The sequence below is a fragment of the Neoarius graeffei genome, chromosome 7 (genome assembly GCF_027579695.1).
Source record: "Neoarius graeffei isolate fNeoGra1 chromosome 7, fNeoGra1.pri, whole genome shotgun sequence".
Lineage (NCBI taxonomy): Eukaryota > Metazoa > Chordata > Actinopteri > Siluriformes > Ariidae > Neoarius > Neoarius graeffei.
The window spans coordinates 11077628-11103759 of NC_083575.1; the positions used below are offsets into that span (position 1 = coordinate 11077628).

Below are 26132 nucleotides of genomic sequence, written 5' to 3' on the forward strand. Positions count from 1 at the left end.
ATTCAGATAAGAGCATATTTCATTATGGAAATATGGTGGACTGTTCCTTTAAAGCTAGACGGCCTTTCAATTTCATAAAATCGGTGAAATTTAGTTCCCTCTGAAATTTGGTCATTGTGATATATGTTTATTTCTGTAATATCTCACAAAATATCAGGCCGTTCTGTGTCTGGGAAGTTATTTAATTTGAGGGGATTAAAACAAATAATGTGCATGAAACCTCGCAGTCAAGCAGACAGAGGAAGTCCGTGTGTGTGTGTGTGTGTGCATGCGCAGGTTTACTTTGACTGTGCACAGACAGTTCCATCATTCTGTCACTAAACGAACAGCTGATCACACCGAGGTGCTCGCTGAGCGCCGATATTTATTAGTTTGATATTTCCTGCGTTTCCTTTCCTTCGTATATAACATAACGTCTTTTCTTCTCACTTTCCGTTACTGTAGTCGCTCTTTCACGTTTCATTCGCACACTCACGTCCTCCATTTTTCTCTCCTGTTTCAAATTTGCACAAACGGAAATTTGTTTCCTTACGCAAAAGGGGAAAGCCCACCATGTGATGATGCATGATGTAGTATTCTGTATTGCGTCATGGTGAAGCAGGAAAAAACAGCAGAGAATTTAGGGCCACGTGGAGATAAATTCATTAATTGTTCTATTTTGAAAAACGAATAAAATTTGAAGTCTGTGATTCGAATTCAGTAGCTTTCAGTCCACTAAAGAAAAATAATTGAGTGTTGGGAAAATTCTTTTATGACCTACACTTGAAAAATCTGAAAGGCAGTCTAGCTTTAAACATCGACGAGCTACTTTTCAGTAATGTGAAAAATATCATCTTGTTAAAGTCTCATCTCATTATCTCTAGCCGCTTTATATTCTACAGGGTCGCAGGCGAGCTGGAGCCTATCCCAGCTGACTACGGGAGAAAGGCGGGGTACACCCTGGACAAGTCGCCAGGTCATCACAGGGCTGACACATAGACACAGACAACCATTCACACTCACATTCACACCTACGGTCAATTTAGAGTCACCAGTTAACCTAACCTGCATGTCTTTGGACTGTGGGGGAAACCGGAGCACCCGGAGGAAACCCACACGGACACGGGGAGAACATGCAAACTCCACACAGAAAGGTCCTCGCCGGCCACGGGGCTCGAACCCGGACCTTCTTGCTGTGAGGCGACAGCGCTAACCACTACACCACCGTGCCGCCATCTTGTTAAAGTATCGGAAATAATTATGATTTTTCCTGCTCAGTGTCAGTTGAAAATCAACCCCAGCCAGAATTCTTCCAGAAAAGCAGATTTCTGAAGATTTTCCTTGAAATGACTAAAACATCCAAGAGTACTGGCAATTTATTGTAAATTATTTTGAAAAAATAAATTTTGCTGTCGAGAATGCAATTACCATTTACTGTTTCTTCGAAACTTTTTGAACCATTTACAGTTCTGTAGTTCTTCAAAAGGTTCCGTGTCGAATCCAAAAACAGAATGTTTCTCTATCAGGAGAGATGAACCAACAGGGGATGGGTTCTTGAACCTGGTCCGTTCAGAATTCTTTGAATCTTGGTGCCTACTCGCAAACCAGCCCAATTTTGAGCGGAACCAAGGATGGATGCACCATGAGCAGAGGGCATCGCACAATTCACAACGGGAGTAAACAGTCGGAGCAAGATGGTGGAGCACATTGATTACCTCCACGCTTTGGTTCTGTTATTGCAGATATTTGTTTTCAGTCCGTTTTTTCTGAACATGTATCCTTTCCCTTTGCGTTCTCCATCGCTGCGCTCCGATTCGTCCAGTGTTGTAGTCGAGTCACTAAACCTCGAGTCCAAGTCCAGTCTCGAGTCCTGTGTTCAAGTCCAAGTCATTAAAAAAAATTGAGTCGAGTCCAAGAACAAAACCCCAACTGCACCATTTGACGGTGGCTGTTTCAGCGCCGTTAACATTAGTTTGTTCCTGAACAGGTGAATGTGCTTCTCTTTGTCAGGGAGTGTGAACTATTCTGTCAGAGATGGTTGGGAGACGGATGGAAGTGCAGAAGGTGTGTTTATTAATCCAAGTGAAGACGGTAAACAATCCAGAACGGCAGGCAAAATCGTAAAACGGTGAAACAGGCGATAGGTCGAGCGAGGCACAAACAGGCTATCGTAGACTCGGCAGAATCAAAGACGAGAAACAGGAAATCAGGGATCAGGAAACCAAACAAGGAAATAAGGCTCGGTAATGTGTCAGCAACGCAATACTTCGCAAAGTAAGTGTGTTTTTATATAGATGCGAGAGTCTATCTGATGCACACATCAAGGTGCACAGGTGTGACACTCTTGCATGAAATTAGTATAAAAATTAATGTAGATAGAAATATCTTGTGCCAAATTATTATGGCATGTTACAAAAAATAAAGAAAAAACCCGAGTCCTCGTGTCCAGTTTACGACTCCGAATGCAGTTAATGCATAGTGTTCGAAATACCCGTCTGCATTTTGCAGAATGATTTTCAAGATTGCAGAAGGAAAATTAAACAACCTGCAATTTTGCAGAATGAAAAAAATCAGGCTCGGGATTCAATGGTTCTCAATTTAGCAAACTAACGGCGCTGTAAATAAACTGAAACCTGCGCCGCGCGAACCTGACGGCGTTTTCCAGGTCAAAGTTGAGCAATATTCATGTAATGCTGACGAAAGGCGACGACAACCAAATAAGGGCAGTTGCCATTTTCCGATGTAAGATTTCGTCACTTTTAATACCCCCTGGGAGGACCCGACAACTACCTCGGCAGTGTTCGGCGGTTTCCGCCATGCATCTCCCAGAATTCAATGCGGCACAACAAACATGGCTCCCAAGAAGAGGATTGTTTCTTCGGGGCAAGAGTCCGACAAAAACGCCCAGAAAACAAGGACGATTTTATCGTATCTCGGCAAAACCGGCAACCAGCGTGACTCCAACAACAACAGCGACAGATTGCGCATCCGCGAGGGTGACAAAAATGAAGACGGTCGCTTATAGTTGCATACATGTCTCATCTCATCTCATTATCTCTAGCCGCTTTATCCTGTTCTACAGGGTCGCAGGCAAGCTGGAGCCTATCCCAGCTGACTACGGGCGAAAGGCGGGGTACACCCTGGACAAGTCGCCAGGTCATCACAGGGCTGACACATAGACACAGACAACCATTCACACTCACATTCACACCTACGGTCAATTTAGAGTCACCAGTTAACCTAACCTGCATGTCTTTGGACTGTGGGGGAAACCGGAGCACCCGGAGGAAACCCACGCGGACACGGGGAGAACATGCAAACTCCACACAGAAAGGCCCTCGCCGGCCACGGGGCTCGAACCCGGACCTTCTTGCTGTGAGGCGACAGCGCTAACCACTACACCACCGTGCCGCCCTTGCATACATGTATATTGGTAAATTGTATAGGTTTGTATATATTGTATTGTTGAATCATGCAAAATTATACTGATATTATGTCCCTTTTGAAGACAGCAACAGTATTTTACCTTTATTCATAGATACTTTTGAATATTTTGTTTTCTCATACCAAGCTACACTAATACATGTTTTGTGTACGTACATGTTCTATTTTTTTTTTTTTACTAGTGCTGTCTTAACTAGCACAAAGTAAAACAGTTGCCCTGTAAAGCCTAGGTCACAACTGGACGTACGATTTTTTGGCCGTGCGATTTTTGGCGTTTCCCAAATCGCTGCGTTTTTTTTGTTCATGGAGAAAGACGTGCGTTGGCCGTAAGTTTGTCTTACAACCTGAAAAAAACGTAAGCGCCCGTAGAGTTTGTTTGACATGACAAAAAACCTCTGCGGCCAGTCTACGGCTCGAAAATCAGCACGTCACGCGCGCCCTCTGTGCGTTTCACGCGCGCCCTCCGTGCATTTCTTACTTTTTTTGCACATAGACCGGCCGTAGGAGCACGTACGGCCGGTTGTGACCGAGGCTGAAGACAAAGCTCATAGGTTCAGTTCTGTAGCTCTCAGTTCTGCCATGATTAGTTTGTACCCAGTTCTCTGTTGTTAGTTTAGAGCAGTGAAGCCCCTGTAGTAGTTCTCCGTTCAGTTCATGACCTTGCACTTTAGAAGCCAGGCAAACACAATGAACCCAAACGTCTTTCCATTTGCCAGTTGGGTTTTATTCCATAATGGCATCAATTCTTTGCATCATCGTAAGATGTAACAGAGTGTAGAATTGAAACTTTGCTTTCAATTTAAAACTACAGGCTGCAGATGCAAACACTGAATGAAGTACATTCTGGGTAGCAATCTATTGTTCAAGCTAGAAACTTAATCTTGACAAAACGTAACATGACGTGTAACATGAAAATGAATGTTTTGTTTCTTGAAGAACAGTTGTGTTCTATTTTTTATTGTGGCGATACCTTTATTAGTATGTTGTGTGGAAGGATAATGTGTGGGTGTGATAACTAGTGCACTACCGTTCAAAAGTTTGGGGTCACCCAGCCAATTTTGTGTTTTCCATGAAAAGTCACACTTTTATTTACCACCATAAGTTGTAAAATGAATAGAAAATATAGTCAAGACATTTTTCTGGCCATTTTGAGCATTTAATCGACCCCACAAATGTGATACTCCAGAAACTCAATCTGCTCAAAGGAAGGTCAGTTTTATAGCTTCTCTAAAGAGCTAAACTGTTTTCAGCTGTGCTAACATGATTGTACAAGGGTTTTCTAATCATCCATTAGCCTTCTGAGGCAATGAGCAAACACATTGTACCATTAGAACACTGGAGTGAGAGTTGCTGGAAATGGGCCTCTATACACCTATGGAGATATTGCACCAAAAACCAGACATTTGCAGCTAGAATAGTCATTTACCACATTAGCAATGTATAGAGTGGATTTCTGATTAGTTTAAAGTGATCTTCATTGAAAAGAACAGTGCTTTTCTTTCAAAAATAAGGACATTTCAAAGTGACCCCAAACTTTTGAACGGTAGTGTACATTTATGAATTAGTTGGTAGACTTCAAGTTGTAGCAGCCCGTAGTGTCAGGGCGAGGGGGATGAAAGACCTGTGGAGGGATCATGGAATGATAACTTTGCTGCAGAGAAGGATCTGTGAAGACTGAAATTAAAAATAGAGTGAGAGAATAAAGAATTACACTAATGCTATGAGTTGTAAAGCTAGATATGTAAATATAGGCATTATTAGGTTGAGAAGGGTGTAGTATGGAGGCTTGTGCATTTGCAGAAAATATTTCCAAATTGCAGAACAAAACTTTGACATTCTGCAATATTGCAGAACACTGGAAAAAAGTATTTCGACCACTGATGCACGAGTCCGAGTTGAGTCACGAGTCCTGAAAATTAGGGCACGAGTCGGACGCGAGTACTACAAGCCTGGCTTCCTGTCCAAACTAATGACACGCCTACTGGTTCTTGTTGGAAAAACCAGTGATATTTCACTTCCAGCTGGGAACCAACTTTTGACGAGATGAGCGGTTCATAATTTGCTGCGTGACCCAGAACGGAACCCGTTCCCTGTGAGTTGAAAAGGGGTAACGGAGAACCTTTTTAGGAAGCCAAGAACTCTTAAATATCCCATGAGCCTTTAAAACAGGAACCCCGTTAGCTGTATTCTGCTTACTCTGTCAGAACAGATTTATTTTGTGAATAAACGATTCAAATCTCAGGTGGAAATGTGTCGAATCATCTTCTGGCTATTTCTTGGAGCCAGAGTGCTTTCAACTTCCAGAACACGTTTGGTCAAAGTTGACGTGGCTTGTTTTTGAGTCATTATTCTCTATCCTTTATTCTCTAGCTAATGGTTTAATCTGAGCCTTCGTGGATTCGTCTCCTCTTTTGTTTTTGATGGTTCGGTCCAGCGTCACGTCACATCACGTCACGTCGCGTCCCTCCCAGCCGTGAGCCGGAGATAAACACAGAGAAATGTATTGTCTGGTCCTCGGGGCCGGTGTTGGCGTTAGTGCAGCATTTTACGCCTTAATTTCTAATCCGGGTCGCGACAATTATCACAGCTCTCTGTCGTCAAGCCTCAACAGTCCTCAAAACACCTCGGTGACATGAAACAATCACTAATCCCGACTGCGGCGAGCTTCGATTTCAAGGTCTTAATAATGTATGCATCTGAGGTATCATGCATTACCTGTAGTATATTTCTATACCATAACAATGAGGTGCTTAGCTGTGAGTGAAACACACTAAAGATAGCGAAAGTCTCGTGGTGTTTTATTGCCGGATTATATATTTATATATGGATTATTCCTGATGCAATTTCAAACGCAACCTGTTCATCCTCAAACAAGTCTGTCTATCTTCACTCACTTTGAAGAGATGATTGAAATTTACAAACTCTCGTGTAGCCTCTTTACTCAAGTAATAACGTTCTGTGGCTTTAATCTGCCAGCGTGAATCCTTTTTTCAAACTTCGCACGGCTCTTTCATCTTTGTCCAAGTACAAAAAGACATAACGCACGTTTCTTTGAGACTGTTCTTGGAAGTGCTTTTAGTTTTAAAGCCTCGTTTCCTTTTAATGTCACACAAAAGCTCACACCGACTCCAAGGACGTACAAAATGTTGACAGGTTGTGATTATAAAAAGCAGTGATACTGGAGTGATCGCGAACACTCGATTCTGATTGGCCAGAAGGTGTCGATTGATGTTCTGTTGCATCGAGGTTGATATTGATGCACTCATTCGAATACAGCAACAACATCCTCAGGGACTTCAACAGCAGACGCATCACAAGAACCAATTTTATCCCCCACTGGCTGAAAGGCCAGAAGGGGGATGATGTCATGGCAATTTCCGTCCGTCCCGGAAAGGGTGCTCACCTTCTGAAATCAACTCCTCTTACAATTTTTGGAGGAATTTCACAAAACGTGGCAGGATTCTTTGTTATATTTCTGTAATACGCATAGTATAATTTTGTTAAATTGGGTCACATTTTACCAGAGTTACAGCCCTTGATTAACAAAATTGTACTTTGACAATTTCACGAGTGTGTATTTTTTTTTCTGAAATCAACTCTTCTCACAAATTTTTGGACGAATTTCTCGAAGCTTGGCAAAAGGCCTTGTGATATGACGGTGATAGGCAGATTGCGATTTAATTTCGTTTGTGAAAATTTTACCAGAGTTTTGACCCTTGATTAAATAACTTGTACTTTGACAGTTCCATGAGGGTGTACGTTCTTCTAACATGAACTCCTCTCATAATTTGTGGAGGAATTTCACCAAACTTGGCAAAAGGCTTTGTTATATGGCAGTTATACGCATATTGAAATTTCATTTAATTTGGGCAAATTTTACCAGAGTTATACCCTTGATTATTAACAAACTTGTACTTTGGCAATTTCATCAATGTGTGCTTGCTTTCTGAACTCAACTTCCCTCACGGTTTTTATCCCCCGCTGGCCAAAAGTCCCAAGCGGGGATTATGTCATGGTAATGTCCGTCTGTCCGTCCGTCCCGGGAAGAGTACTCGCCTTCTAAAATCAACTCCTTTCACAATTTTTGGAGGAATTTCACCAAACTTGACAGGATTCTTTGTTATATGTCGGTAATACGCATATTGCAGTTTCGTTCAATTCAGTCGCATTTTACCGGCGTTATGGCCGAGTTGCCAGCGGGGGATATTGTGCTCTCAGAGCACTCTGGTTTTGGGATGGAATTATTGATTTTGTGACTTTTTATGAGATCTTTGTACTTTATAACAGTCTGAGGTAAAGCTTTGTATTTCTCAGAAACATGACAAGGTGTGTTTTTTTTTTTTGTTGTTGTTTTTTTCTTATTTACTTCAAGAGAAAGGAGAAAAAAAAGAGGCTGCTATAATGCAAGTGAGAACAGGAACTAATTTGCCTTGTGAACGATAAATCTGACTATGAACAGATATAAATTGTCATTCTTCTACGTTACATGCGACTATAAATGGATAAAAATGACCCCGTCATTCTTCGACATCACATAGCATTATAAACGGATAAAAGTATGAAATGAAATGCCTTTCTTCCACAACATGAACCTTCCCTATGAATGGGGGGGGGGAGAGTATGATGTCATTCTTGCGCAACAGAAATTGTAACTATAAACGGATAACAATTACCACGTCATTCAGTCACAACATTAAATAATCTATAAATGTATAAACGCAAGTACCTTAAACATTCCTATAAATGCATTAAAGGCACGTCGTCCCTCCACAACATGAAATGTAACTAGAAATGGATAAAAAGTACCACGTGTCATTCTTTTACAATATCACATGTAACTATAACTGTAGGCAGATCAGACGCTCGCTGGCCGTGCTGTGAAAATTGTGCATGCAGACGCTCATCTAAGTTCCTTAACTCTTGAATATTTTCTATCATTAAAAAAATCTTATCTCTGATTTTCAAAGAAATGTATCTGGTTAAGATCTGTTCAGTACTTTGGGAGTAACAGCAGGTTGAAGTCGGTACAACAGAGTTCACTCTCTGCTCGCGGGACGTCGGGAAACTGCCGGTGCTTTTCTTTTTGAGCCATGGGAAAGTGGTCAGTCTCTCTCTCTCTCGATCGGTTTCCCACTGGATTACTCATGAATATCAATCAGATAACTTTTATAGGGCTGTTCTCTCGCTCTCACTGTTTCTGATGAAGGATTCAGCAAAATTTTCCGTCTGCTAGTTTTGATGTTATGATTCATGGGAGACTTTGAAGTGAGTTTTCATAGCTTTACCTACTTATTTATTCAAATCAAACTGATTGATGTAAATAAATAACTATTTTAGAATACAACTGAAGTTGTTTTGATGAAAAATATTGAGATCTTAGTGGTTGGAAAGATATTTTAAAAACCGGGATTCAGAAACACAAGCGTCAATTTCAGTTCAGTTAATGTGAATTGTTTATTGGATGTGGATCAGACAGTTTTTTCGAGGTCCGCCTTGAAAGCTGTGAATATTATCATTTATATTATTTCATATAAATACTAGCAGGTCCTACTTTTGAGAAATACAAAGCCCTACAGAGCACAAAGAGAGTATTAGAAATAATCTTTTATTGCTTTTTTATTGAATGTACCGATTTAACGTTTTTACCGAATTTGCATCATTTATACTAATTAAATAGTAGTGCAGCGGCTACAATTATCGACACCTTAACGATCTTTTAACCGTTGCAAAAGTAAAAAAGACTTTCAGTATGTAAATTGTGCATGAATAATTACTCAAACTTCCACTGGAAAAAAAATGAGTCGATTCCTGATTACTTAGTGTATCAGATCATGTGACACCGTTCCACAATTATCGACACCCAGATGATTATTTAAAAAAAAAAAATCGGTATATGGTATTGTTAACAAAACAGTTTTTATTTAAAATGTGTTTCACATAGACTTATATTTTAGTACAAAATCTCTTTTATATGGATGTCGGCGCTTATGTAAATGAGGAAGTAATTCTAATGTTTGTAAACAAATGAACTGATAATGTTGAACCTGCGTCAGAAAATCTTTTTGTTCCACTTTCTACGTATTTTCGTAGATCACATTTTGTTCATCATTCGTTGTTGTTTGTATTAATTAATAGTTTTGTAGTTTACCAATAAACATCAACAGGCAATTGACACTGTGATCACATAAACATCCAGGTCAAAGGTCGCACGTCATTCCTCCAACCAAAATATAAAATGTCTACTGATATTGTAATATGTGGTAGATATTTACAACAAACTGCAAAAAAATATATACATACAGTTAGGTCCATATATATTTGGACACTGACACAAATTTTGTTTTTTTACCTGTTTACTGAAACATATTCGAGTTATAGTTATATAATGGACATGGACATAACATCCAGACTTTCAGCTTTCATTCGAGGGTATCCACATTAAAATTGGACGAAGGGTTTAGGAGTTTCAGCTCCTTAACATGTGCCACCCTGTTTTTAAAGGGACCAAAAGTAATTGGACAATTGACTCAAAGGCTATTTCATGGGCAGGTGTGGGCAATTCCTTCGTTATGTCATTCTCAATTAAGCAGATAAAAGGCCTGGAGTTGATTTGAGGTGTGGTGCTGGCATTTGGAAGATTTTGCTGTGAAGTAAACATGCGGTCAAAGGAGCTCTCCATGCAGGTGAAACAAGCCATCCTTAAGCTGCGAAAACAGAAAAAACCCATCCGAGAAATTGCTACAATATTAGGAGTGGCAAAATCTACAGTTTGGTACATCCTGAGAAAGAAAGAAAGCACTGGTGAACTCATCAATGCAAAAAGACCTGGACCCCCACAGAAGACAACAGTGGTGGATGATCGCAGAATAATTTCCATGGTGAAGAGAAACCCCTTCATAACAGCCAACCAAGTGAACAACACTCTTCAGGAGGTAGGCGTATCAATATCCAAATCTACCATAAAGAGAAGACTGCATGAAAGTAAATAGAGAGGGTTCACTGCACGGTGCAAGCCACTCATAAGCCTCAAGAATAAAAAGGCTAGATTGGACTTTGCTAAAAAACATCTAAAAAAGCCAGCATAGTTCTGGAAGAACATTCTTTGGACAGATGAAACCAAGATCAACCTCTACCAGAATGATGGAAAGAAAAAAGTATGGCAAAGGTGTGGTACAGCTCATGATCCAAAGCATACCACATCATCTGTAAAACACGGTGGAGGCAGTGTGATGGCTTGGGCATGCATGGCTGCCAGTGGCACTGGGTCACTAGTGTTTATTGATGATGTGACACAGGACAGAAGCAGCCGGATGAATTCTGAGGTATTCAGAGACATACTGTATGCTCAAATCCAGCCAAATGCAGCCAAACTGATTGGTCGGCGTTTCATAATACAGATGGACAATGACCCAAAACATAAAGCCAAAGCAACCCAGGAGTTTATTAAAGCAAAGAAGTGGAATATTCTTGAATGGCCAAGTCAGTCACCTGATCTCAACCCAATTGAGCATGCATTTCACTTGTTAAAGACTAAACTTCAGACAGAAAGGCCCACAAACAAACAGCAGCTGAAAACCGTTGCAGTAAAGGCCTGGCAGAGCATTAAAAAGGAGGAAACACAGCGTCTGGTGATGTCCATGAGTTGAAGACTTCAGGCAGTCATTGCCAACAAAGGGTTTTCAACCAAGTATTAGAAATGAACATTTTATTTACAATTATTTAATTTGTCCAATTACTTTTGAGCCCCTGAAATGAAGGGATTGTGTTTAAAAAATACTTTAGTTCCTCACATTTTTATGCAATCATTTTGTTCAACCCACTGAATTAAAGCTGAAAGTCTGAACTTCAACTGCATCTGAATTGTTTTGTTCAAAATTCATTGTGGTAATGTACAGAACCAAAATTAGAAAAATGTTGTCTCTGTCCAAATATTTATGGACCTAACTGTAAATTCTGAATGGAATAGAAATATCAGAATATTTAAAGCATTATTTTTTTTTTGTGCTTGAAATTTAATTCTGCTCTAATTCTATTTGGTGCACTCGGATTCCAAATACTCTATAAACATTCCATTCTGTTATGAATCAGAAAAAAAAAATTATCATAAATCACAGCACTTTTATTTTTTTTAAAGTACTTCATCTAGTTCAACAATGTTACACAAAGACATAAGATCCATAACAGTTGTAAATGTCACTTAATTCCACAGGGTGTCGATAATGGTGGACACCGGTGAAAGTGATCACGATTATCGACACCTCACACACGTGACTTCTCAAACGCGCGTTTAGATACAAAATGGGCACTGTCAGATGAAAGAGTGAGAAACAAAGTAGGTTTCGACGAGGAGATCATGAAATATCGGTGAATTTGATCAGTAAAAACATGTCCATGATCTTTCCACCATGCTTACCTGCGACAATAACGTCCAGGTTTTCTGAAAAATTGCTGATCGTGCTAAAAAAAAAAAAATCCATCTCAGATCACAAGCTGTCATCAGACAACAAGATCAAAGGGCGAGGCGGGTCTTCCGGTTGATTTATTAACCAATAATAACTGTTGGAACTGAAACTCATGTTTGTAAAATTGTTTTTTATTGACAAATCTGAAAAGGGGTCGATAATTATGGACTGTCGATAATTGTAACCACCGCTCTAATTTGCATAATTTGTTTTTACTAATTCTTCAAACTTTGTGTTCAGTATAAAACCATATATGTTCCTGCCAATTTCCATTTAAATATCTTGGAAAAGTTATTAAGAAAAAAATAAATAAAACATGTGACCTCATTGGTTAATGAGGCCCATTTTGGCCCATGTGACCCTCATACAGAATGTTACAGCAGTTTTTGAAAAATTAAGCCTTTTTTTGTTTAATCTTTGATTTGTAATATCTCAAGAACGGATAAACGTATTTTAATTCTGTCAAAAGTATGTTGTTCTGAATTCAGCGAGATCCGTTTCAAGCAATTTGGATTGAATTTGAATTTTCGCCTGATATGCCTAATAACTGGATAAACAGTATCGTATGTCATTCTTGTATCACGTGAAATGGAAGTATACTGTAAAAATGGTTGAGTACCGCACGTTATTCTTCTAATCTAGAACATTACATGGGTAAAAAATACGTCATTCTTCCACAATATGACGTTACTATCAACCGATAAAAGGCGATGTCATTCTTACACAGCATTAAATGTAACTCTAAATGGATAAAAAGTATGATGTGTTGCTCTTTAGTTCATAATAAATTGTAATTTCGGTACATTACTTTGGGACATGCTGTCTTTGGACAACAATTCACTTGGCTCGGCTCAGTAGCTGATTATTTTCCTCGAACTGCACTCCCTGTTGTGTTCTGTCCCTTTCGTATTCTGCAGTGCAGTTGTTCGGCGGCAAGATGTTCCGTTGTTGATGTTTTTCCCCTATGTGAATCCTCCTGAGGTGTGGCGTGGTGAGAATACCTCCCAGCCCTTAAAGCACTCCGCTGTATTAGTTTGCGAGATTAAGCGCTGCGCTCGTTCCAATTAAGGAACACACGTGTCTCCGTTCTTTCATTATTGCACTTTCTGTGACACAGCTTTAAGTTTCATAAAGAGCAATTAATTTCACTAATTAGCATAACATTAAGTGGCTGCTAAATATAACTAGCTCACCCACTGTCAAGAGACTTCATGTGATTCAGCTTCAGTGTTTAAAAAAAAAAAAAACGGATTTTCAGGCTCGTACGTATTTTGAATATCTGTGTCTTTTCCGTGTTTATTGGTATAAAATTGCAGAGACTCAGATTGTTTTGCAGGTCAAGGGGCCCACAGGGCCCCTCCTAGGAAAAAACAGGGGCCCATTTCTACAATGGGGGGCCCAGTGATTATCCTTCAGTTGAAGCGAACCTAGTGAGCGAAGCGAGCCCAATGAACAGCTGGGGCAGCCCAGGAGCTGTTTTTTTCTTCTCAATTCTGTTTTTTTTTTGGTATTAGAAGCCATATGAAGCAATGTAGATGACAAAAATCAATGCTTCAACCAAATATATTGAGATATTGTTTAATCAGTGGCAATATTTTGGAATTCAAAGTTGTTGTTGTTGTAAATCTAGTATGACTAATTACCTTGGGTATCAGTGGTATCAGTTTTTTCAGGTGAATGTACTCTCTTTCTGCTGAAGAATGACAAAATAGATGTATTTTTCTTCTTTTTCTTATCCATGTTTTCTTGTCTCTTTCGAATATCCATGCATAGACCGTAAGACGCCACCTAGCGAAAGACTTGGATCAGGTTTTACTCGCTTGGGACGCTACAAACGGGGCGGCGTAAATACACGAACGGGTCCAAACGGGTCCGATGTATATTCAATATGGCAGCGGTCAAAACAAACTCATCCGATGCTGAAATCTGTTGAATATCCAGATAATTATGTTGGAAGTTGCATATTTGTGCAAGATTTTCGATATTGAGACCATGAAGTCAAGTAATACGCCACGAAACATTCCAAATAGGGTATAAAATGCTCGCGTCCATATTGGCCCCTGCCCCTCTCGACAATGTAAACAGTTTTTGGAACAATGCGCTTCCTGACGTTTAACCATGTCGGACTAAAGAACTTTTCTACTTGCTGTTTGAGCAGGATGAACAAATGTACGATGATCCAGTCAGTCTGAGAGGTTTCACTTCACAAAGAGTAGATTTCGACTCACTCAGGATTTTTCCTCGAAGCGACTTGAATGAGGCAGAAGCTGATCTTGATCCAAAACCAAAATTTTTCCAGTTCCAGCTTTACTCAAGCAGTTCGTGACACGACCTCGGGCCACGCCGAAGTTTTTGCTTAGGTGTCCACAAACGTTTGGCCATATGCTGAAGTAAAATAATCAAGAACACATTACAAATCCACTGATACCACAGAAATGTGCAACTTTTAATGTACTAAAGAAAGAAATATTGCACTTTTCAAAAATTTATCGTGACATTTCATGTTCTGGAGCATCCATGACACAGTGCTGTTATTACTTACATTATAGCAGCTATAAACGCTCAGTCCCTCACCAGCCTTTGTCTTTTGCACTCTCTTGAAGATAACAAGACAAAAACCCAGAGCTTGTGATGTGACTGAGAATCTAAAATATGCAAATTTGACCAGTGAGATACACTCGCACTGGAGACTCCTTCCTTAAATCTTACATAAACCATACATATATCTCCGAACAGGAAGTGCAATCATATCAGTGATTGTTTTTCTTTTTTAAAAAAAAGACGGGGTTTTAGACACCCTGGTTTGTTTGTTTTTTCCAAACAAACTTTGTTATAGATTTCTATTTGATGACATATATATATATATATATATATATATATATATATATATATATATATATACACACACACATTTTTCTATCCACATTCACTGGATATGAGCGATCGTGCGCTCTGATTGGCTACACTACTACTAGGATATTAACTCATATACCGTGAGTAGAGAAAAACAAAATGGTGGAGCATGTTGCTGAACCAACCGAGGACGAAATAAAAACTCGACTTGAAAACAAAACCCCCCCCAAAAAAAAACAACGAAATATGGAATGAAAGTATTTCATGGTAAGAATGTATCTTTTTTTTCAATAATTATTATTATTATTATCATCGCATTTTTCACAAATTGCTCCTGTCATTTCTCCGGTTTGTTTACATTCTAAGCGGAAATGATTTAGTTGGACGTTTTGTATAAAATTTTTATTTATCGATTTTGCAAAAAATAAAATAAAAATGCTCCGTTTCTCAAAATCCAGTGAATGTCGATAGAATAAAACAGTTATTACAGTCAATCTTGCCGTACATACGGTATCTTATAGCCGACTCGGCGCTACATGGCTCGCTGGCTATCAGCTCATGTATGACTCGATTTTGATTTCGTGGAATAATTTTTGAATATATTACACAAGTACCTATAAATGAGCTGTTACCATAAGCCGCAGTCACAACCGGCTGTACGTGCTCCTACGTGCAAAAAACGCAAGGAACGCATGGAGGGTGCGCGTGAAACGCATGGAGGGCGCGCGTGTGACGTGCTGATTTTCCAGCCGTAGACTGGCCGCAGACCGGCCGCAGAGGTTCTTTGTCATGTCAAACAAACTCTACGGGCGCTTACGTTTTTTTCAGGTTGCAAGACAAACTTATGGCCAACGCGCGTCTTTCTCCACGAACAAAAAAAACCGCAGCGATTTGGGAAACGCCAAAAATCGCACGGCCAAAAAAATCGTACGTCCGGTTGTGACCTAGGCTATAGAAACGATGGCATATTTGAAGGATGGCATTAATATATATTTGTTATTTACCAGCTGGGAGGTCCGTATCGTGAAATACCGTGACCTCGGCCTTGAATACTGACCTCGGCCCAGAGGGCCTCGCTCAGTACTTTCAAGACCTCGGTCACGGTATTTCACCATACGGACCGACCTTAAGCTGGTAAATAATATATATATTTTTTTTCTTTACCAAATTCTAACAGAAAACGAGAGCGCCCGAAAGGGAAAACCAAGCCGAGCCGCCATTTTGAATCCTCATTCACGGCTGTAATGCAAATTGCTTCCTCCTCGGTATACAAGTGCACTTCAATGGCAGGAAAAAAAAAACCTACATTTTGCTGCCTATGTAGTCCCCATTTATACAAAATTGAGTCTTTCAGGATTCAGCCATGTTTTTGCTCGGCGTTAGCAAGTTAGAGGTTTTTAGCTTTCTCCTGAAATGTTTTATTTTATTTCTTCTTCCTCAAGGTAGAAACTCGCTTTCGCTGTGAACACTGTCGTTATCGCTATCCATGCTGTAAAATTAATGCTATTTTCCTGAGAAATGCTGGCAAAGATTTATAAGATTTTTGATAATCTTATAAATAAATCTTATAAAAAAAAGATAAATGTTGACAAAAAATTCTACTATGTTTGTTGTTGTTGTGAGCGAGCGAGTCGCCAGAGGTCTGTAACCGGGGTCCGTAACTGGGCTCCGTATCGTAGGATACGGACCCTCTCGCCAGCCAATCAGGGCGCAGGATTTGATCGAAACCAGGCCGTGAAAAAAATAAAAACCTGTTATTTGCATTATATGCTGGAACCAGTGCCAGAGCTGCTGGGATAGAAAATGAATCCATCCACACCTTCTGATTTGAGGAACCAACCCTGTTGTGATATAAGTAAGGAATAAAAAACAACGAGTGTGCTGTTCTCGGAAAGGAATCAACGACAGGATGGTGTGATGTCGATTTTTTTTAAAATGTTTTTTCTTATCTGTTAAGAGCAGCTACTTCCACTTGTGTAACCATCTCCATGTTCACACAGCAGCGACTGACCTTTCAGAGGGTTCGGATCTGATAACCAGCCCAACAGTAAAGATAACGTTCGAGATCGTGTTGGAGTTCTAACCCAAAAAAAAAAAAAAACAGCTGTGTTCCAATATTTTTTGGAAGTCCAATCTTGGGCACAGAGAAAGCTCCTGGAGGAGGAGGAGATGAGGGATTCATTTAATCTCAACACTAACTTGACAAACAGCATTACAAGAAAAGGGGACGTCTCTCAGACGGGGATCTGGTGGAAGGAAAATAAGCCATCGTTATAGCGCTCTCGTCTGTGTTTCAGGCTCAGTAATCTGATTCGTGATACACAAGGCTGTCATCTTCAGGGAACTGGCGATAGAGGAGAGAAAAAAAAAGAAGTCTGAAAGTTCCTCGGCTTCGTACGCGTCCCATTATCTTCCCTCTTCTGACTAGGCGAGGCTTATTAGCGAGCTTTGAACTCGCACTTACAATAATGTGCCATCAACAGTTTTATAAGCTAATTAGAAAAAACAGTTTAATTAATGACTGACTGGCAATAAAATGGCACGTCAGGAAAGGAGGAAGGGGGGAAAGAAAGAAAGAAACCAAGGGTGCTAAGCTTCCACTACCACCAATTAAGGGCTAATTACAAACAAATTATATATGTGTTTTGCTGTGGGCTTTAATTTAAAAAAAGCCTTTTAATTAAAGGAGAAAACATGCTAATTAATTAAACAGTACAGAAAAAAATCTAAATTGAAAAGTATGCTTTGTCTATGGGGTAATTAATAAAGATACAATAATCCAAATGAGATTCCAGAGCAATTTGATAAAAGCTTAGGGCTGGGGTTTTTAAACCTGCTTTCAAAAATTAATGGGCTGGAATGTAAGGCGAGTCATCCCGAGATAGAATAAAAGTTCATTTGATGATAAATTGGGAACAAAGATGAGACTTTTTCGCTGTTTGAGGGATATCATCACCGGAGGGATATCGACATCATCGAGTGTGGTGATTCATTCGAGGAGGGAAGGATAATACAGAAAATGTAATGTTTATAAAGATGAGCTTTCATCCACTCACTGATTTAACAGACTAGTCCTGGGTGTGACTTTAAACCGCAACCGGTGGTGAGTCTCAGGTCCGGGAGAACTTGAGTATTGGGGAAAGTGAAGTTCCGCCTCAATCACCATTGCTCCCAGGTCCACTCTGACCCGGAGTGGTAGCACCTGCCTGGGTTCCAGCTATGGGTTAACAATAAGGCGCTGCAGCAGGGTGCAATGTGGCAGATGAACCCAACAAGGTCAGTGGCGCACCACCAGATGGCATGCGGAAGAGCCACTCGACAAGTCAGTTGTCACTACGGGGCAACTTCCATCGCCACTTTTGTGCACCACTTGGCATCAGGTCTGGAGGTCCAGAGAGACAACTCGACAGGGCACGACATCGTTTGTCTTACCTTACTGTCCAATGTGCTTCATTAGGAGAGGAGAATAGTATGCGAGAGCTCACAACGCCGGATCTTCCATGGCGGCTCGGCCAGGCCGTTCATGCCACCGGTGCGGGCGACTCTGTCGCTCTGGTGCAGGCCTCGCGGCCCATCTGCGTTTCTGCGCATCCTAATGAAGCAGTAATCATCACTAGCGATGAACAGCCGACGCTTTAACAGGCTGAGATCCAAGATAGTTCTAGTTTGTTGTGATAAGACGACAGCACTTTTTACATCTCTTTTCGACCACAGTGCCGTTAGAGTCTGCCTTCTAATCAGAAGGATCAGGAGGGGCTGATTGCATGACTTTTTTCAACCTGGACACATTTTAATACGTTAAAGTAGCATTTCTAGAGTAACGACTGACATCAGGACACAAAAAAACCAGTGATGTTCTTGGTGAACATGGAAAATGTTTGGAAGGAGTCTCCAGTGTCAGGACTTTGTTACACTCAGGGTTAAAGCTGTACGTTCTCTGTCTCAGATATGATGGAGGACTGGGTCGCACATTGGTGTAAGTGGTTAGCACGGTCTCCTCACATCAAGAAGGTTGTGGGTTTGAGCCCAGCGGCTGGTGGGGGCCTTTCTGTGTGGAGTTTGCATGTTCTCTCCGTGTCTGCGTGGATTTTTTCCGGGTGCTCCAGTTTCCCCAAAAGTTAGGTTAATATGGGACAAGGCACCTAACTCCCAACTGCTTCCTGGGTGCTGTTAGCAAATATTGGAATTTCACAAGCGTGTGACGAATAAAGTTGTTGTTCTTTACGGTTTCGCATTTCAAGCTGGTGGGTTTTTTTTCTGCTCATTCAGGAGAAAAAGATAAATCCACGATCCATTTTTAGTTCCATTTCATGTTGTGGAACATCCATGAAACAAGTGAGCCCCTGCGAAATACGAACGTTCCACAACATAAAAACTACGCTGGATCATTCTTTCGTAAATAAAACTTTTTATCATTGGCTGAAGCCTATAGAGGCACCTGTCTGTATGTGTGTGTTTAACCGGGTTCGAGCGGGTTTAAGAATGTAATTGGCGAGCCAGCCTCGGGTAGCGATTCCACCGTTGCTGTGTGGTGGCACTGCGTACTGACTATATAAGCGCCTTGTTACATAACCTCAGTTCATGATGTAATCCTCCGTTGCTGAGTGGCCTAGAGCACTGTCCAGGAACGGAATTGATTTTGCAATATCGGTTTGAATCCTGATGTCGACGTATTTCTGAGCGGGCCATTTTTTTTCTATTTATGTACCGTAGGTTCTGTCTCCCAGTCAGACAAAGGCTGAGCTCAGACCTGCACAGGTCTCTAGTTCGTAAATTGCTGTGATATCAGAGGAATAGGCGGCACGGTGGTGTAGTGGTTAGCGCTGTCACCTCACAGCAAGAAGGTCCGGGTTTGAGCCCCGTGGCCGGCGAGGCCCTTTCTGTGCGGAGTTTGCATGTTCTCCCCGTGTCCGCGTGGGTTTCCTCCGGGTGCTCCGGTTTCCCCCACAGTCCAAAGACATGCAGGTTAGGTTAACTGGTGACTCTAAATTGACCGTAGGTGTGAATGTGAGTGTGAATGGTTGTCTGTGTCTATGTGTCAGCCCTGTGATGACCTGGCGACTTGTCCAGGGTGTACCCCGCCTTTCGCCCGTAGTCAGCTGGGATAGGCTCCAGCTTGCCTGCGACCCTGTAGAACAGGATAAAGCGGCTAGAGATAATGAGATGAGATGAGATATTCCATTCAGCCAGCATGATATTGAACGAGTCGAACATGAGTAGCTGAATGGAATATATCTGATATACGACGTAAAAAAGCCAGCCAAGATTATTATTATTATTATTATTATTATTATCCTTTCAGGTGTTCAATGCGTCTTTCTCTTACGTCATGTTGCCTTGACAACCATGCAGTATCGTAAACCATATTCGACGCTCATTCTCCATTGTGTAGAGTGACGTAATACACGTAGGATAAGCGATCTGCGAACAATGTTGCATGCTATCGAACCAAATAAATGAAGTTTTTATTCCATCGAAAAAGTGTCCTGGATGTATAAAAATAAATATTAATCCATTAACACTCTTGGTTGTGGTTGCACTGCTGATACGTTTCTGATATATCGAAGCAGCGTGTTTTGTGTTTGAGCCACAATGCAGGATCAAACACAAAACAGCTTTTCAGCATAACCTCACCAACCTCCAGCTCTTGAAAAGGCCAGGCAAGCGGCCTGATCTGATATTCTGATCTTCCTGCCAGTCCTGAACGCTTCTGTTTTCCAGAGTCGACTAAAGTCGTATTATTTCAGCATTAAGGTGGCGTGATAAGGGAATTAGTCCGGTCATTAATCGCCCACACATCAGGCACAGCCGAGCAGCTCAGCCCCGCCGATTCAGCCACCTGGAGCCATGCGAGTCTCACTAATCCACCTCTCACACGCTTTAATTGGAAGGTGCTTCACCGTCGGGAGTAAATTTATGAATGGATTTTCGACCATTTTCCTCGAAAAACATCCTTTTTAGAAGATTTATGCAGTGTTTTAACACTTGCTTTCGAAGCGTGTGTGTGTGTGTGTTGCATGACAATGGTACTCTGAGGAGTGTATTGCAGTGTGTTTGGGTGTCTTTAGCATACAGTAGCATTTACAGTGGAGCTACATACACACACACACACACACACACACACACACACACATATATATGACTTGAATCACAAGGATATAGAAACATATCGTAATTTGAATATTTAATTATTTCATACTGAACTTTGACTCCTGCATATATTTATCTATTCATTCCTCCATTTGCGAAGATCATAAGGCATGTTATAGAAATCCTGCCCTGTTTTTTTTTTTCTTGAAATGAAAACGGAACCCGAACCTGACTGCAAGCGCCTTTCCTCCATAAACCCACCTAGTGGCGTGTGTTAGACTGCAGCTGCCTGGCAGAAACCACAGGAAGCTGCTCTTCTCAGGCCTTTTCAAAGGTCACGTCACTAATCCCTCGAAATAAACCTGGCAGTGAATAAAGGCGGCGGCGGCGACGACGGGTTCTGCCGCGCACACACACCGCACAATGCCTTAAAGACGTGCAGAAGAAAGGACCGAGACAAGAAGTGTTCCCCGTTCGCGCAGAAATGAAGGCTAGAACAAAGAGCACGAGTGTTTGTGTCATGTATATTCTTCCTTTTCCTCCTCTTTCTTTCTTTCTTTCTTTCTTTCTTTCTTTCTTTCTTTTTTTCTTTCTTTCTTTCTTTTTTTTTCCTCCTGCTCTTATTTCTTTCATTATTTACATTTCTGGCAGTGGCGTTCTCCCTCATGTGAAAGGATTTGGTGCTCAGAGACGGCAGGAAATCCTCAAAAGTGGATCAAAATAATGTCACATTACTGCAAATATGGGAGGCTAATTTGAGGTGACTTTTTTTCTTTTCTTTTTTTTTTTTTTTTGCTAATTTCGTCTGCGAGAGGAGGCGACACCTGCTCCAGCGATCCATGAAATAAGCCGCCGCCGGCTTTGTCCCGATAAGAATGAACAAATCTGCACAATGCGCCGCTCACCCAATCTCATTTTCCTACGTGCATGTGGGGCTAAAAAGAAATAAGCTGTTTGCGAGGCTTGATTAATCAGACATTTGAGGGCCTTTTTTGTGTGTGTCTTGGATCAGCTTTGTCTTCTTGGTAATCCTAGTGCCTAGTCACCAGTGTGGCTGAGTGTGTGAAATAGTACGAGTCCAGAGGAATTGGTGTTTTTTTTTTTTTTTTTCCAGAACCCTTGTCCCATTTCTATCTCTTACCCTACAGCTTTATTTTTTTCCGCCGATTTGATTTGAAAGCTCGACAATTTAATACCGTCCCGATCGCACTCACCCTGGTGCAAGTTATCTCCCGCTGGATCTCTCGTACACGCGAGCCCGATCGCCCGTTATGGCTTAGCGCTACTAGAAAACATGATTTATGCCTCTTAAAACCTCGAGGAGGTAAAAAAAGATGGCAAGGAATTAAAAAACTGTCATAGTGTGTTAGCTTCAGGTTCTGCGGGTGCTTTTTTTTTTTTTTTAAACAAATCTTCCAAGCGACTGTATAGATGAATGGCTCAAGGGCCCGGCTAGAGCGGCGCTCTCTCAGCCCGCTAAAGGCCTTATCTTAAATCCGAGCAAAGTAGCATTAATCTTTTTGAAAGACCTTTATGGCTTTTAATGTATCCCAAATTAGAACATTTTACACCCTTGGTTCCTGAAATGTGGCGATAAAAAGCCTTTAGAGTTTAATTTCTCCTGCCTGCTCGCTCTGACCTTCCTAATCCCGGCATGCATTAGGAGATATTTTACTTTCAGGCTTTCTAATAAAGTTTATCCCACTTAATTATAATTAAAACATTTCTCACTCTCTCACACACACACACACACACACACACACACACTCTCTCTCTCTCTCTCTCTCTCTCTCTCTCTCTCTCTCTCTCTCTCTGTCTGTCTTTTTCTTTCTTGTGTCCTCTCTCCAGGTTTTTCAACTCTAGAATTTTTTTTTTCCCATTTTGGCTGATTGTGTTCAGCAGTATTAGAAGGAATTACCTCCCTCCCGTCGCTCACGCTCTCCACCCTCTCCAAGAAAGAAAGAAAGGGAAAAAGGGGTTTTGTGATTTATTCAGCGTGTTTATCAAAGTTCCTCAGGGTTCAATAAAAAGCCCATTTCAGAAGACGGAACAGGGCTTGATTCTGCTTTTGTTTCTCAAATCTTGTGTTTTTTTTTCCCCCTTCTCGGTCTCTTTACACACACTCGTGTTATTCTTTCTAATTCCACACCCTTCAGATAAAGCGATTGTAATAATTGTCTCATTTGTACAAACGTCGAAGACAAAAGACGCAGCTTTTTTTTTTTTCCTTTCTCGACATATGAGCAATATCTGTCACGATTTACTGACACGTTGAATCCAGTATATTGCGAGGTTAAACAGGAGAGGGCCGAGATGCTAACGGAAATCATCATCTTCTATGTCGTTCAACAGCTGGCTGTGAAAATCGCGCAAGCCGCCGAGTGCCGCAACTTCGCCCGAGCCAGACGGGAAGAGCAGGATTCACGGGCAGCACGGAAAAAGAGGAAACAGATCACGTGGGGGTGTGTCAGTTTATTTCCATTTATGTCCATCTTGTTTGTGTGGCAACTTTCAAAATTCTTCCCTTTTCCAGCTCGAGTGGGCGGGGCTAATCTTTCAGAAGTTTCCGTCAACTTCAAGTTGTGTAATTTCACTCTTCAGGAGCATCTAGCTTTTATCAAAACCACAATATGTTTCCTTCCTTCATGCTCTGAGTAAGCGTATGTAGCTAGGAAGTGAAATTCGCTTGCATAGAAGTCTTGCTTGTCAATCATGCATCCTAATTAGAATATTAGGCCACGCCCACACTGTTCTCACTTCGCACTTTCATCTCGACACTATTTCTATCAAATTTGAGCGCCGACATTTTTAAAAATGTCTTTGTTTCACCAAATTCTCTGATGAAAACCTTGAAAGAGAAGAGAATCTGTCCATTGTGTCCATGTTTCATATGTTGATTAAACTGTTTCTTGTTTTCGTTCCAGCTTTGAAGCGAAGAAAAGATGGGAAACCAAAAGCAACATGGGCTACATGTGATGTGACGTGATGTTTCCAGAGAAATAAGAATTTTATATACATACCGTGTATATATATATATATATATATATATATTTTTTTTTTTTTTTCACTTGCTTTTATTTCCAACAGCAGTGCAAAACTACACATGAATAATAAACATTGTGAAATAAACGACTTAACCTTCACATTAGCATTGTGGTCTAAATGTTCATTTTGAGTTCTGTGATGCTGTTTTCCTCCTAATTAAATCTGTGTGCCGTGTATAGTTACCAGAATAAGTGGGTTAATCAGCAGCTCTCTGTTCTTTCATGGCGGTATGAAGCGGAGGAAAAGGAAAAAAGAAGAGATTAGGGCCCTAATGCAATGTAGTGGATAATGTGCAATAGGATTTGCCTGGCAAAATGAAATTTGTTGGCTGTAAGGAGGTTTGAGCAGGAATAAACGGGGAGGTTATGGAGTGAGCGTGTGTGCAAGGTGTGTGTGTGTGGAAATAGAGATTGCATTTACAGAGCTGGCCTTTACCCATGATGCAACAGATACCCAAGATTAAACTGGAAAAGAGGGATGGGTGATCGGTAGGGATTGAATGGTGGTGGTTTAAAAAAAAAAAAAAACCTGACCATACTCAGGTTATTCATTTATACAGACATTTATGTTGCATTTTTTAAGAAGGAGTCTCCAATGTCAGTGCTTTCAGAGGTAAAACTTTACATGGCATAAGTGAGAACAGGAACTAACTTGTTTCCACAATATTAAAGGGGAACTGAAGGCAAATTTTTTTTTATTATCAAAATTCTATTTATCTCATCGCTATTTTGTCGCTGCCATAGCAAGTTATGAGTGTTTGAAATACGTTCTGTAATATATCAGTCCATATGTCAAGGCAATGGCCTGTGCGAGACATCGTAGGACGGAAGTAAAACGTACAGCGGAAATCAAAGCGACCGACATCTGCCAACATTCCGTATGTCTGAAATCGCTCACTCGTTCACGACTCTCTACTCCATATATAGGGAATTACTATATAGAGGACTATATAGTGAGTGAGCTCATTGGTAAAATGAAAAAACACACTTTCGGACACTAGTCCGTCGCGCTGGTATTTACATCATTACTGTCGCACAATTAAAACGTGCTAGATCAGTCGGCTGGTGGGTTTCAAAATAATAAACGCATGTATTTTTGTGATAAATCCATATTATACTGAGCGCATTTCCCACATTAATCAATACAGAGTACCTGCAGCTTTCAGTTTTGTTTTTTTTTAAATCAAGGCTGAATACTTTCTTCTTTGCCGCTGCCTTTTATTAAATCAAATTTGAGACTTTTAATTTGATTTCTTTCAGCGCGACCACAATGCATGATGGGATATATTGCTTTGGTTAGTGACCATCGTTGTACACTACTTTTCATGATGCATTGTGGGATACTTTGAGTGCACTATACAGGGTGTGAATAAGCCTCACGAAGGTTTTGGACAGCACTACAAAATGGCGTCCTCACTATATAGTGCCCTATATAGTGAGTCCCTACGATTTCAGACACGGGTTGTCAAAAGACGTGCACGGCCTCTTTCGAACGCTGATGTAATCAAGCCGGAAGTTTTGTTTGTTTTGATAGCAATCAGGAAAGTTTGAAAAAAGTAGACAGTAATCGTCATTTAAACTCGTTTTTGTGCAATATTTCGTTTGGAAAACAGTTTTCAAAATGGCGGCGCTGACACTTCGCGTTTCGAAGTCTTGCACAAGTCTCATGAAGATCACGCAGATAAGCGACGCCTGCTGTGGACCAAACGAACTACATTCAACATGGCTAAAAACCGAATAGGCCGATGAGTATAATATTTAATTGCAATTAGTTGCCAATATGAATCACGATATAAGGTTACTAAAACCAAAAACGTAATTGAATAGATAGATTGGAAAGGGTTGTGTCAGGATGGTTCATCTGGTGTTAAAAACCTACGCCAAATCAAATCTGTGGAGCCGGATGATCCGCTGTGGGGACCTCGAACTTGGCACTTTACCATAAAATTTCAAACAGGTTCAATTCACCTTAAAATCTTCTCTTTGTTAAAGGACACCCTAAGAAGGACATAGCTTTTGGAAAGAAAAAAAAATTACGTTTGCAGAGATACGGTGATTTTAGGAAAAATCAATAAATCAATCTGCTGTTTTTTCAAGAATTACAAGAAGATTCAACTTCCCAGCATTATTTATTTCTTTTCATAGGTACAAACCATAGATTTCTGTAATCAGCAACTCCATACCTATATGGTGATTAGGTCATGAATGGCATACAGATGACCTTGACCTTGAAACAACCTTCATGCACTGGAAAAAAAAA

General features: G+C 40.7%; 1 protein-coding gene across 1 annotated transcript in view; it reads left to right on the plus strand.

Annotated features, from left to right (window-relative positions):
• fam204a (family with sequence similarity 204 member A) overlaps nucleotides 1-23971 on the plus strand; it is a 41348-nt gene extending 17377 nt beyond the window's left edge. The window contains exons 6-7 of the mRNA XM_060924598.1: nucleotides 23181-23290; nucleotides 23753-23971. Of these exons, the coding sequence (XP_060780581.1) occupies nucleotides 23181-23290; nucleotides 23753-23804 (162 nt within the window). The 3' untranslated portion in view covers nucleotides 23805-23971. The remainder of the gene's footprint in view (nucleotides 1-23180; nucleotides 23291-23752) is intronic.
• The last annotated feature ends 2161 nt before the right edge of the window (nucleotides 23972-26132 follow it).